The sequence below is a fragment of the Chiloscyllium punctatum genome, chromosome 8, assembly GCF_047496795.1.
Source record: "Chiloscyllium punctatum isolate Juve2018m chromosome 8, sChiPun1.3, whole genome shotgun sequence".
Taxonomy (NCBI): Eukaryota; Metazoa; Chordata; class Chondrichthyes; order Orectolobiformes; family Hemiscylliidae; genus Chiloscyllium; species Chiloscyllium punctatum.
In genome coordinates, this window is record NC_092746.1 from 45394870 (window position 1) to 45408102 (window position 13233).

The window sequence follows — 13233 nt, forward strand, 5'->3', positions numbered from 1 at the left end:
TTCACCAGAAAGGCATACAGGAAAGCCACACACACAGACCAAGTCCTGAACTACGAAAGCAACCACCCCAACACACACAAAAGATGTTGCATCAAGACACTGATCAAAAGGGCCACATCACACTGCAGCACACCTGAACTGCAAAAAGAGGAAGAAGAACACCTCTACGATGTATTCACCAAAAACGGATACCCCCGCAATTTCATCAACAGATGCCTAAGGGAAAGACAACGGAATAAGGACGTGTCACAACCCAAAGGACTAGCCACGTTACCATACATCAAGAACATTTCTGAACTGACAGCCAGACTACTACGACCACTAGGACTCATAATGGCTCACAAACCAACAGCCACTCTCAGGCACCAACTCACCAGGACAAAGGACCCAATACCCAGCATGAGCAAAACCAACGTAGTGTACAAAATGCCATGCAAGGACTGCACAAAACACTACAGAGGACAAACCGGAAGACAGCTAACGATCCGCATCCATGAACACCAACTAGCCACGAAACGACACGACCAGCTATCCTTTGTAGCCACACACACAGATGACAAGCAACATGAGTTTGACTGGGACAACACTACTATTATAGGACAAGTTAAACAGAGTACAGCCAGGAAATTCCTAGAGGCATGGCACTCATCCACAGATTCTATCAACAAACACATCGACCTGGACCCAATATACTGGCCACTGCATCGGACAGCTGGAATGGACAACCGGAAGTAGCAGAGACAAACCACTATAAATGCCGGAGGAAACATCACAGAAGTGCTTCACAGGAGGCTCCCAAGCACTGAGGATGTCACCTAGGCAGGGGACGAAACGTCTGCAACACAAATTCCCAGCTCGGCGAACAGAACCACAACAACGAGCACCCGAGCTACAAATCTTCTCACAAGCTTTGAATTTCAAATGCTTTTTATATTTAGTATAGTATTCCTGGTAGTTTTGGAATATTGATTAGTTTTTCTGTTTTCGTTTGGAATTCATTCACATCAGCTATGAAAATCTTACCAAAAACAACTTTAAAGAATGTTCTCAAATAGAAATGGCCACTAATTGGAAATGTATGAGCACTTAGGGGCTAGTTAATCTGGCAAGAAGAAAATCTTGCTGAATATAAATTTTATAGAATTAAATTTTATAGATTGTGGATACTATCAACATTGTGGTTTTTATCTGAACTGGTAGCGATGAGAACAATGACAACAATGAGCGATAATCTTATCAGAAATTTGATTAGAAAATATAGGTGTAATCAGAAATTTGCCCAACAAATATCATAACATTTTTATAAGCTGTGCCACTGGTTTTCTGTTCTATTTCAGAATGCAATGCGAGCTACAGTGGAGAATAATGAATCCAGTACTACTCTCCCTCCTATTAAAGTAATGGTTGCTTTAGGAAACGAAGACCTTACCATTAAAGTAAGTTTAATTCAGCTCAGACAGTATCAAAGAGACCTGATTAATGTTATTATAAGAGATAATAGTTTGAGATTGATTTAAAAAGTATCCCCACGGATGGATGACATTAATCACAATGCTGAAACAGCTGATAGAATGGATTTGTTCATCAGCAAAACTAATTATGGCAAATAATTCAACACATTAGAGACACCAGTAAATAGAAGCAGGCTGCTATGAAGCTTTTATTCAAAATTGGCATGACAGCAGTCATTGGTACCTGCCAACTTTATTGTCCCTTATTCCTTAAGTCAATGGTAAAGGGGAAGTACTGAGTGGGATGGATGAACAGTTCATCAACATCATGAAAACCATCTACCCAGATCTCAAGTTCACCTGGACCATCTCAGACACCTCCCTCCCCTTCCTGGACCTCTCCATCTCCATTTCAGGTGACTGACTCAACACAGACATCTACTACAAACCCACTGACTCCCATAGCTACCTGGACTACATCGACTCCCACCCAACCTCCTGTAAAAATACTATTCTTTATTTCTAATTCCTTTGCCTCCACTGCATCTGCTCCCAAGGGGACCAATTCCACCACAGACCATCCCAGATTGCCGCAATTTCTCCTCCCATGTGGTTGACGGTGCCCTCCAGTGCATCTCCTCCACTTCCCGCACCTCTGCCCTTGAACCCCACCCCACCAATAACAACAAGGACAAAATCACCCCCGGTCCTCACATTCCACCCCACCAACCACTGGATACATCGCATCATCCTTTGCCATTTCTGCTGCCTACAAACAGATCACACCACCAGGGATATATTTCCCTCCCCACCCCTATTTGTGTTCTGGAAAGACCATTCCCTTTGTGACTCCGTTGTTAGGTCCATGCTCACCTAACCCACCCTCCACTCCTGACACCTTCCCTTGCAACATAAGAAGTGCAAAGCCTGTGCCCACATCTCCACCCTCACCTCTGTCCAAAGCTCCATAGGATCCTTCCACATCTGACAGAGATTTACCTGTTCTTCCACACACCTCATCTACTGTGTCTGTGGCTCTCGATGTGGTCTCCTCTACATTGGAGAAACAGGGTGCCAATTTGCGGAACGTTTCAGAGAACATCTCTGGGACACATGCACCAAACAACCCCACCACCCTGGCCGAACACCTTAACTGCAACCCCCCCCCCCCACCTTATTCTGTCAAAGACATGCAAGTCTTGGGCTTCCTCCACCGCCAAACTCTAGCCACCCAACTCCTGAAGGAAGGATGCCTCATCTTCCACCTTGGGACCCTCCAACCACACGGGATCAATGTGAATTTCACTAGTTCCCTCATTTCCCTGCCTGCCACCTTATCCCAGATCCAACCTTCCAACTTGGCACCACCGTCTTGAACTGTCTATCTTCCTTCCCACCTATCTGCACCACTCTCTGCTCCGACCTATCACCTTCACCTCCACCTTCATCTACCTATCAGATTTCAAGTTATCTCCCCCCCCCCCCCCCCCCGCCACCACCTCCGTCCCAGCCCCAGCCCCCTCCCATTTAGCTCTCGGTGCCCTTGGGCCACAAACCTCATTCCTGATGAAGAGCTTATGCTCGAAACATTGATTCTCCTGCTCCTTGGATGCTGCCTGACCAGCTGTGCTTTTCCAGCACCATAATTTTCGACTCTGATCTTCAACATCTGTAGTCCTCACTTTCTCCTGGATGATCATTTAGTCAGGGCTTAACAGTATTTCTAATTTACTTTTTTGACTAAGATTAAGAAAATTTCTGATGACACTAGGGGGGAATTGAAATTGACTGAAGCAACTAAGGAGTTAGTGGAAGATGGAGTAAATAATCAAGTAGGCAGAACAATTGCAGGTGAAACTTAATGGAAACCGACGCAGAGTAGCATTCATGGATTGTGTCTGAATAGTAACTGTCTAGAGGTACGTATTGCAAATAGTAAAGAAAAATATAATTTTCACCTTACTTTAAATGGCACAAATAGAACAAGGCTAGCAGACACAGATTTAAACTAGAGGAGAATATAATTTTATAATCATTTCAAATCTAGTATATGGTATTACAGCACAATTGTTCATTGCATTTTCTCCAAAATTCATTCTTTTCTCGCAAAGGTCTTAACAGTTTTAAAATAAATAGATTGAAGTCTTTGAATATATAAAGTTAGGAGGAGGAGAAGATAATTTGGCCCCTGAAGCCTGCTCTACCATTTGTTGAAATCATGGTTGATCTGATTGTGGCCTCAATTTCACTCTACCATCTGTGTCCTATAACCCATGACTCCTTTATTAATCAAAAATTTATCTAACTCAGCCTTGAATGCACTCAGTGGCAAAACTTGCACTGGTCTCTGGGGACGATCATTCTACAGACTAACGGCCCTCTGAGCGAAAATAAGTTCTCCTTATTTCGGTTTTGAATGAGAGGCCCTTAATGATTAAACCATGTCTCCTAGTTCTAGACATCCCCACAAGGGAAAAGTCTTCTTAGCCTCCACCTTGTCAAATCACTTCAGGATCTTAAGTATTAAGATATAGTATTAAGTCATAATATAATCAGACAGAATCAACATGGCTTCATCAAGGGGAAATCATGCCTGGAAAATTGATTAGGATTCTTTGAAGAGATAACAAGTATGACAAATAAAGGGGAACCAGTGGTGGAAGCAAATTTGAGTCTCTTAAAGTATTCAGTAAGGCTCATATGAGGTTGTATCATAATCTTTTCTTTAACCCAGGTACAGTGATCAATATATGGAATAAACACAAATAATCCAGTCTAGAAAATATCCTTGAATCATTTATGAGGCAGTTGGATGTTATGAAGGGTGTGATTGGGATTTCTGAATACAATAATCAATAGGCTAGATGGCCTTCCTTATTCCTATTCTTGTGATTGTATTTGGCAGAATATAATTTTGACTTGTATTCCAATTAAGGAAAAATAGATTTTGCTACTTTGTTTTTTATTCTTGCTTCTGGGTTTTCTTATGAAACCAGCAGTTATGATGATCAAAATTACCTTTGCTTTTAGATTTCTGACAGGGGTGGTGGCGTCCCTCTCCGTAAAATTGATCGATTGTTCAGTTACATGTATTCCACAGCTCCCAAGCCAGTAGTACAGAATCTCCAAACAGCTCCACTGGTAAGTAATCCTTATATATAATTACATATAAATCTGCATTGCTGGTTTTGTCTTCCACATCCCTCATAAATTTTTCTCCTTGTTTCCTTAAAATGTTGATGTTGACTGGAGCCTGTGACCCCGACCTCAAATTTACCTGGACTGTCTCAGACTTCTCCCTCCTCTTCCTAGACCTCAACACAGACATTTACTACAAACTGACCGACTCCCACAGCTACCTAGATTACACCTCCTCCCATCCTGCCCCCTATAAAAACGCCATCCTGTATTCCCAATTCCTTCGCCTCCGCCACATCTGCTCCCAGGAGGACCAATTCCCCTACCGAACAACCCAAATGGCCTTCTTCTTCAAAGACCGCAATTTCCCCTCCGACGTGGTCGATGATGCTCTCCACTGCATCTCCTCCACTTCCCGCACCACCGCCCTTGAACCCCACCCCTCCAATCGCCACCAGGACAGAACCCCACTGGTCCTCAGCTTCCACCCCACCAACCTCCGGATACATCGTACCATCCACTGTCATTTCCGCCACCTCCAAACAGACCCCACCACCAGGGATATATTTCCCTCCCCATTCCGGCGAGACCACTCCCTCCGCAACTCCCTCGTCAGGTCCACACCTCCCACCAAACCCACATCTACTCCAGGCACCTTCCCCTGCAACTGCAAGAAGTGCAAAACTTGCACCCACACCTCCCCCTCACCTCCCTCCAAGGCCCCAATGGATCCTTCTATATCTGTCGCAAATTCACCTGCACCTCCACACACATCATTTATTGCATCCGCTGCACCCGATGTGGCCTTCTATATATTGGGGAGACAGGCCGCCTACTTGCGGAACGTTTCAGAGAACACCTCTGGGACACCTGCACCAACCAACCCAACCACCCCGTGGCTGAACACTTTAACTCTCCCTCCCACTCTGCCAAGGACATGCAGGTCCTTGGCCTCCTCCATCGCCAGACCATGGCAACACGACGCCTGGAGGAAGAGCGCCTCATCTTCCACCTGGGAACCCTCCAACCACACGGGATGAACATAGATTTATCCAGCTTCCTCATTTCCCCTCCCCCCACCTTATCTCAGTTCCAACCCCCGGATTCAGCACCACCCTTTTGACCTGCAATCTTCTTCCCGACCTCTCCGCCCCCACCCCTCTCCGGCCTATCACCATCGTCCTCACCTCCTTCCACCTATCGTATTCCCAGTGCCCGTCCCCCAAATTCCCTCCCCCCTACCTTTTTATCTCAGCCTGCTTGGCACACCAGCCTCATTCCTGAAGAAGGGCTTATGTCCGAAACGTCGATTCTCCTACTCCTCGGATGCTGCCTGGCCTGCTGTATTTTTCCAGCACCATATTTTTCAACAATATATAGATATCCCCAGTCTTCTTAACCTTACCCATTTTATGCCTGAATATTGAATGCCAGTCTTCAGTCGTGGATGACCCAGTTGTGTTATCATTCAATGCACTGTGCACTCATTTAATTTGTTGTTCCATTAATATGCATGTATTTCAAATTGCACATATCAGCACATAGGACCATAAGAATTAGGAACAGAAGTAGATCGTTTGGCCCTTGAGCCTGCTGTGCCGTTCAATCGTATCATGGCTGATCCAACAGTCCTCATATAAATTTTCTTACATTTTCCCCATAACCCTTGATTCCCTGACTGATCAATAATTTATCTATTTCAGCCTTAAATAAACACAAGAAATTGGTTCCAACAGCTGTTTGTGGCAAGGAGTTCTACAACTCTGAGAGGAAAAATTCCTCCTCATTTCAGTCTTAACTGGTACCCCTTTATTCAGAGACAGTGTCCAATGCCCCTGGACTCTCCTATGAGCAAAAATGCCTTCTCAGCATTTACCTATCAAGCCCCTTAGGAATCCTGTATGTTTCAATGAGATCATCTCTCATTCTTTTAAACTCCAGTGAGTAGAGTCTCAACCTGCTTAATCCCTCCACATCAGGAGTCATTCTTGTGAATTCTCTCAGAACTGCTTGCAATAAGGTAAAATCTTCCCCTAAATAAGTGGACCAAAACTGCTAACAGTACTCCAAATGTGGCCTCGCCAGCATCTTGTACAGTTGCAGTAAGTCATCCCCACTCTTACACTGCAATTCTCTTGAAATAAGGGTAAACGTTCCATGAGCCTTCCTGATTGCCTGCTGCACCTATGTGCTAGCTCTCTGTGTTTCAAGCACAACTACCCCCAACTTCATTTTTGTTGTAGCTTTCTCCATTGAAATAATATTCTGTTCTTTTGTTCTCCCTTCCAAAATGAACAATTCCACATTATACTCCATTGTCAACTTTTTGCCCACTTAACATAACAATATCTCTGTGTACTGTATCCTTTGCACAAACCTGCCTGCCACCTGTTTTTGGGTCATCTGCAAATTTGGCTACAGTACATTCGCATTCTTCCTCCAAGTCATCTACATATATTGTAAACAGTTCTGGTCCCAGTACTAATCTGTGTGGAACCTGACAAATATTCTGATTTAGGATTTATTCAACATCAGACAGCCATGCAAAGCAAGTCATTTCCAAACTCCCAAGTCTGTAATTTTCCCATACCAAATAAGAAAAAGATTACCAGACTTAGGTAAAGTTCATAGGCTTTGAGAGATAGAAAACAAGGATCAAAGTCATATGAAGTCTGTGGGATTCATGTTGGATTTTCCTACTGAGACCATTATAGAAGCTAAGTATGGTGGAAACCATGTAACGTTGGAGTTCTAAAAGCAAAACATGTTCAATTGATGGTAAAATAGTTATTATGGAGGTGGTGTCAGATGTAATCTGAGTTTCTCAGGAATGGCAAAGCATTATAAGGAAAATTTTGTAATCTATTGCTCCTAGATCGCTGGCCATCAAAGGGCGTGTGAGTCAGGAAATCAATACTTTTGTAAGAAATTGAAACATTTACATTCAAGAAAATATGTAGGTAAATGTTAAAATGGGTTTGAACTTAGCTTGGCTCCTGGCATAAAGGGGAGAAAAATCACTTGATGCAAAACTAAACAAACAAACTTAATTTAAGGAAATAAGAAAGTATCAAGTAAATTATTATAAAATGAGTACGTCCAAGGCATTATCATAGAATAATGCAGTATAGAAGGAGGCTATTTGGCCCATCATCTATATGCCAGCTCTTTGAAAGAGCTATTTAATTAATTTATTTTAATCCCATAAGTATTTTGTTTTCTTTTTATAGTTTATATGTTACAGTGGTGGAAAATACTTCAGGTTTAGTGTTTCTATATATTTGTATGTGCAGAAATGTATGCATTAAGTTATAGAATAGTTCTAAAAATTGTTTCATGAAAGCACATTTCAACATAACTTGTATTCCTAAAAAACCTTTGAATGTTAATTCTCTGAATTGGTAAGTGGGGAAGATGCTTTAGAAACTGGAGAGCTGATTACTGGCTCCAGAGTGCTCTTGCATGACCTGCAGTGCCATTGCAAAACAGTTTCAACAGGAGACGAGCTGCCTTCACACCATTGTGCGAAACAGTTTGGCCATCGGTCTCTGTGCTCCACTGACAAAACTTAGTACAGTGTACTCCTGTTGAGTGCACCTGGATGTTGCTACACTGAGTACTAGTGGTTTTTTTAAATGTAAGAAAAACAAAAGAACTGTGGACACTGGAAATCAGAAACCAAACAGAAATTGTTGGAAAAACTCAGTAGATCTGGGGCAGCATCTGCGGAGAAAAATCAGAGTTAATCCTTTTGGGTCCAGTGACCTTTCTTCAGAACCAAGAAGCAGTTTTAACATGCTGGCCAAACAGTTTATCAGTTTTTTACAGGTCATGAAATACTCCTGAAATGTGGTGAACTGTAAAAAGCCACTACACCTTTTCTGAGGCTGATTTATCCTTTGATCTGTTCCTTGCTGTTTAGTTTGTAGCTGTATTCCAAAAAAATTCTTTGAGGTGCAAAGTCTTTCTGCCATTGGCAGCACAGTGTGACGAACTGGTCTATATGTGGTAATCGTTCCTTGTTTGTGTTTTCAAATCCCTATTACTTTTCTCTGATTGTAAAGGTCTCTAAGCATGAATCTAAAAAAAAACTGAATGACAGCATTCTATGTGAATCTAAGAATGCATCTTTTTATTATCAGTTGTAAGCTGCGGTTGTTTTCTGAGTATTATTGATAGTTTTACTGTAAGCAGACTTTGTGAACACCCAGGACATTTTTGATGGAATTAGTTTAAAACTTAATCAAGTTGAGATCATCAATGTGGGCCAGAAATTCCATGCTAACATTTTTGTATTTTTGGTCAGTGGGTTCTTTTATGTCTCATAGTTTTCTTTATTTCCAGCAGGATTTTTAAAAATTATATGCCACTTTATTTTCAAGTACTAATAAGCTACTGAAAACTTTTCAATACTTCTTGCACTTAATACTTTTAAAACTATTAACTCTCATTCAGTGACCATTCAAGTCTTTAAGGCATTTTCTGTTTAAACAATGTTGCTTTTGTACTGAGGGAAAAAAAGAAATCATAACCCTACAGTTTAACATAACTCGTAGCACATGTGTACTCAAACTTCCTTGTCAGTGTACTTTCTACTTCGTCACTTATTATCTATAAGACAACTCACATTTTCCATCTTTTTCAATGACAGTTATTAGTTGGGCATTTTCAACTTGTCAGAAATATAAGGCAGAAGCTCAACTGAGGAAAAAAAGCAAGTGATATAGGTGGGTCGCAGTGTCAGAAATTTGAAGCAAAGTTAGAACAATCATAGAAATTTACAGTAAGGAGGAGGGCAATCAACTCATGTTGTACCGGCTCCTGAAAGAGCTATCCAGCTAGTCCCACTTTGTTGCCCTATCTCCATAAGCCTTTAAATTAATCACTTTCAAACATACATCTCGCTCTCTTTTGAAGCCTCCTGTGGAATCTGCTTCCAGCACTCTCCCAGGTAGTGCAATTCAAATCCTAGCAACTTTCCAAGTAAATAAGTTTCTGCTCATCTCCCTCCTAGCTGTGTTGCTGGCCATCTTGTAATTGAGAATCCTAGTTACTGACACACCAACTAGTGGAAACAGAATATCCTTCTTTACTCTGTGAAAATTATTCATAATTTTGAACACCTCAATAGGATCACCTCTTAACCTTCTTTGCTCCAAGGGGCATAAGACCAATTTCTATAATCCTTTCTGTATCTAAAACAGTCATTGCTCGTATCATTCTAATAAATCTCCTCTGCGTTCTCTCCAGGGCCTAATAATGTTCCTTAAAAAAGATACCCAGAACTGAATGCAAACCTCCAAATGTGGTCTGACTAATGATTTGTAGAGGTGTAGCATCACTTCCTTGCTTTTACACTCTATGCCTTTATTTATAAATTCAAGGATCTGATAAGCCAAGTGGCAAGATGCATTTTATGTGAGATGAGATTTGTGTGTGTCCATGCATGCAAAGCAGCCTGACAGAGAGTACAAGTCATAGGTATCCCTGAACTCCAAACTGAAATCATGAACAATTCAACAGTGAAATTCACAACTGATCTTGGAGAAACTGTTTGGGCGAAGTTCACAGCACAGAATCAGATAAGTTAATTGTTTTAAGTGGCCTATAGAAAGTCTGCAGTAGTAAGTAGAGTGGGTTCTTTCTTGATTATATGTTTTTTGAAGTATGTCTCTTGATTAAACTTAAAATATAAGTCGTAACTATTAATCTAATCTGGGCAGTGTTTTGTAGAGGAATAAGACTGTGTTATTTTCTGGGTCTGTAGATTGTGAAGGAGCAAAAATGACCTTTAGTAGAGTGATATGTAATTCTTGTCAGATGTGGGAGTTTATAAAGAATTTAAGGGTTACTGCAGATTATATCTGCAATAAATGGTGTGGGTTGCGAATCTTATCATATCGAATGGATCGGTTGGAGAAACAGTTAGAAGCAATGAGGAATTTGCAACAGCAACAATATGTGATGGATGGCAGTTATAGGAAGGGGAGGAAGTCTCAGATACAATCACATAGATGGGTTAACTCTAGGAAGGGTAAGAGAGGTAGGCAGGTAATGCAGGTGCGTTCTGTGGCAATACCCATTTCAAACAAGTATGCTGTTTTGGAAATGGTGGGGATGATGGATTCTCAGGGGAGCGTAGCACAAACAGCCAAGTTTCTGGAATTGAGACTGGCTCGAATTCAATGAGGGGTATGTCAGGTTCCAAGAGATCATTGTGTTAGGCGATTCTCTAGTCCGAGGTACAGACAGACATTTCTGTGGCCAGCAGCGAAAAATCAGAATGGTGTGTTGTTTCCCTGGTGCCAAGATCAAGGATGTCTCAGAGAGGGTGCAGAATGTTCTCATGGGGGAGAAGGCCAGCAAGAGGTCATTGTCCACATTGGAACCAACAACATAAGAAGGGAAAAGGTTGAGATTCTGAAGGTGATTGCAGAGAGTTAGGCAGGAATTTAAAAAGGAGGTCCTTGAGAGTAGTAATAGGGCGGCACGGTGGCACAGTGGTTAGCACTGCTGCCTCACAGCGCCAGAGACCTGGGTTCAATTCCCGCCTCAGGCAACTGACTGTGTGGAGTTTGCATATTCTCCCCGTGTCTGCGTGGGTTTCCTCTGGGTGCTCCGGTTTCCTCCCATAGTCCAAAGATGTGCAGGTCAGGTGAATTGGCCATGCTAAATTGCCCGTAGCCTTAGGTAAGGGGTAGATGAAGGGGTATGGGTGGGTTGCGCTTCGGCGGGGCGGTGTGGACTTGTTGGGCCGAAGGGCCTGTTTCCACACTGTAAGTAATCTAATCTAATCTAATATCTGGAATACTCCCAGTGCTATGAGTTAGTGAGGGCAGGAATAGGAGGATAGAGCAGATGAATGCATGGCTGAGGAACTGATTTATGGGAGAAGGATTCACATTTTTGGATCATTGGAATCTCTTTTGGGGTAGAAGTGACCTGTACAAGAAGGACGGATTGCACCTAAATTGGAAGGGGCCTAATATACTGGCAGGGAGATTTGCTAGAGCTGCTCAGGAGGATTTAAACTCATAAGTGGTGGTGGTGGTGGGGGGGGGGGGGGCATGGGGGGGTGACCCAGGGAGATAGTGAGGAAAGGGATCAATCTGAGACTGGTACAGTTGAGAACAGAAGAGAGTCAAGCAGGCAGGGACAAGGTAGGAGTAATAAATCAAACTGCATTTATTTCAATGCAAGGGACCTATCGGGGAAGGCAGATGAACTCGGGGCATGGTTAGGAACATGGGACTCAGATACGGTAGCAATTACAGAAACATGGCTCAGGGATGGGCAGGACTGGCAGCTCAATGTTCCAGGATACAAATGCTACAGGAAGAATAGAAAGGGAGGCAAGAGAGGAAGGGGAGTGGCCTTTTTGATAAGGGATAACATTACAGCTGTGCTGCGGGAGGATATTCCCTTAAATACATCCAGGGAAGTTATTTGGGTGGAACTGAGAAAGAAGAAAGGGATGATAACCTTATTGGGATTGTATGATAGACCCCCGAATAGTCAGAGGGAAATTGAGAAACAAATTTGTAAGGAGATCTCAGCTATCTGTAAGAATAATAGGGTAGTTATGGTCGGGGATTTTAAATTTCCAAACATGGACTGGGACTACCATAGTGTTAAAGGTTTAGATGGAGAGGGATTTTTAAGTGTATACAAGAACATTTTCTGATCCAGTATGTGGATGTTACCTACTAGAGAAGGTGCAAACCTTGACCTACTCTTGGGAAGTAAGGCAGGGCAGGTGACTGAGGTGTCAGTGGGGGAGCACTTTGGGGCCAGCGACCATAATTCCATTAGAGCTAAAATAGTGATGGAAAAGGATAGACCAGATCTAAAAGTTGAAGTTCTAAATTGGAGAAAGGTTAATTTTGACGGTATTAGGCAAGAACTTTCAAAAGCTGATTGGGAGCAGATGTTCGCAGGTAAAAGGACAGCTGGAAAATGGGAAGCCTTCAGAAATGAGATAACGAGAATCGAGAGAAAGTATATTTCTGTTAGGGTGAAAGGAAAGGCTGGTAGGTATAGGAAATGCTGGGTGACTAAAGAAATTGAGGTTTTGATTAAGAAAAAAAAGGAAGCATTTGTAAGGTATAGACAGGATAGATCGAGTGAATCCTTAGAAGAATATAAAGGCAGTAGGAGTATACTTAAGAGGGAAATCGGGAGGGCAAAAAGGGGACATGAGATAGCTTTGGCAAATAGAATTAGGGAGAATCCACAGGGTTTTTACAAATACATTAATGACAAAAGAGTAACTAGGGAGAGAATAGGGCCCCTCAAAGATCAGCAAGGTGGCCTTTGTGTGGAGCCACAGAAAATGGGGGAGATACTAAATGAGTATTTTGCATCAGTATTTACTGTGGAAAAGGATATGAAAGATATAGACTGTAGGGAAATAGATGGTGACACCTTGCAAAATGTCCATATTATAGACAAGTAAGTGTTGGATGTCTTGAAACGCATAAAAGTGGATAAACCCCCAGGACCTTATCAGGTGTACCCTAGAAATCTGTGGGAAGCTAAAGAAGTGATTGCTGGGCCTCTTGCTGAGATATTTGTATCATTGATAGTCACAGGTGAGGTGCCGGAAGACTGGAGGTTGGCAAACGTGGTGCACTGTTTAAGAAAG

At 42.3% G+C, this 13233-nt stretch overlaps 1 protein-coding gene across 2 annotated transcripts in view; it reads left to right on the forward strand.

Annotated features, from left to right (window-relative positions):
* Positions 1–13233, forward strand: part of pdk4 (pyruvate dehydrogenase kinase, isozyme 4) — a 77629-nt gene that overhangs the window by 58223 nt on the left and 6173 nt on the right. For both annotated transcript variants that reach the window (XM_072575454.1, XM_072575455.1), the window contains exons 8-9: positions 1338–1436; positions 4482–4592. In XM_072575454.1, the coding sequence (XP_072431555.1) occupies positions 1338–1436; positions 4482–4592 (210 nt within the window). The remainder of the gene's footprint in view (positions 1–1337; positions 1437–4481; positions 4593–13233) is intronic.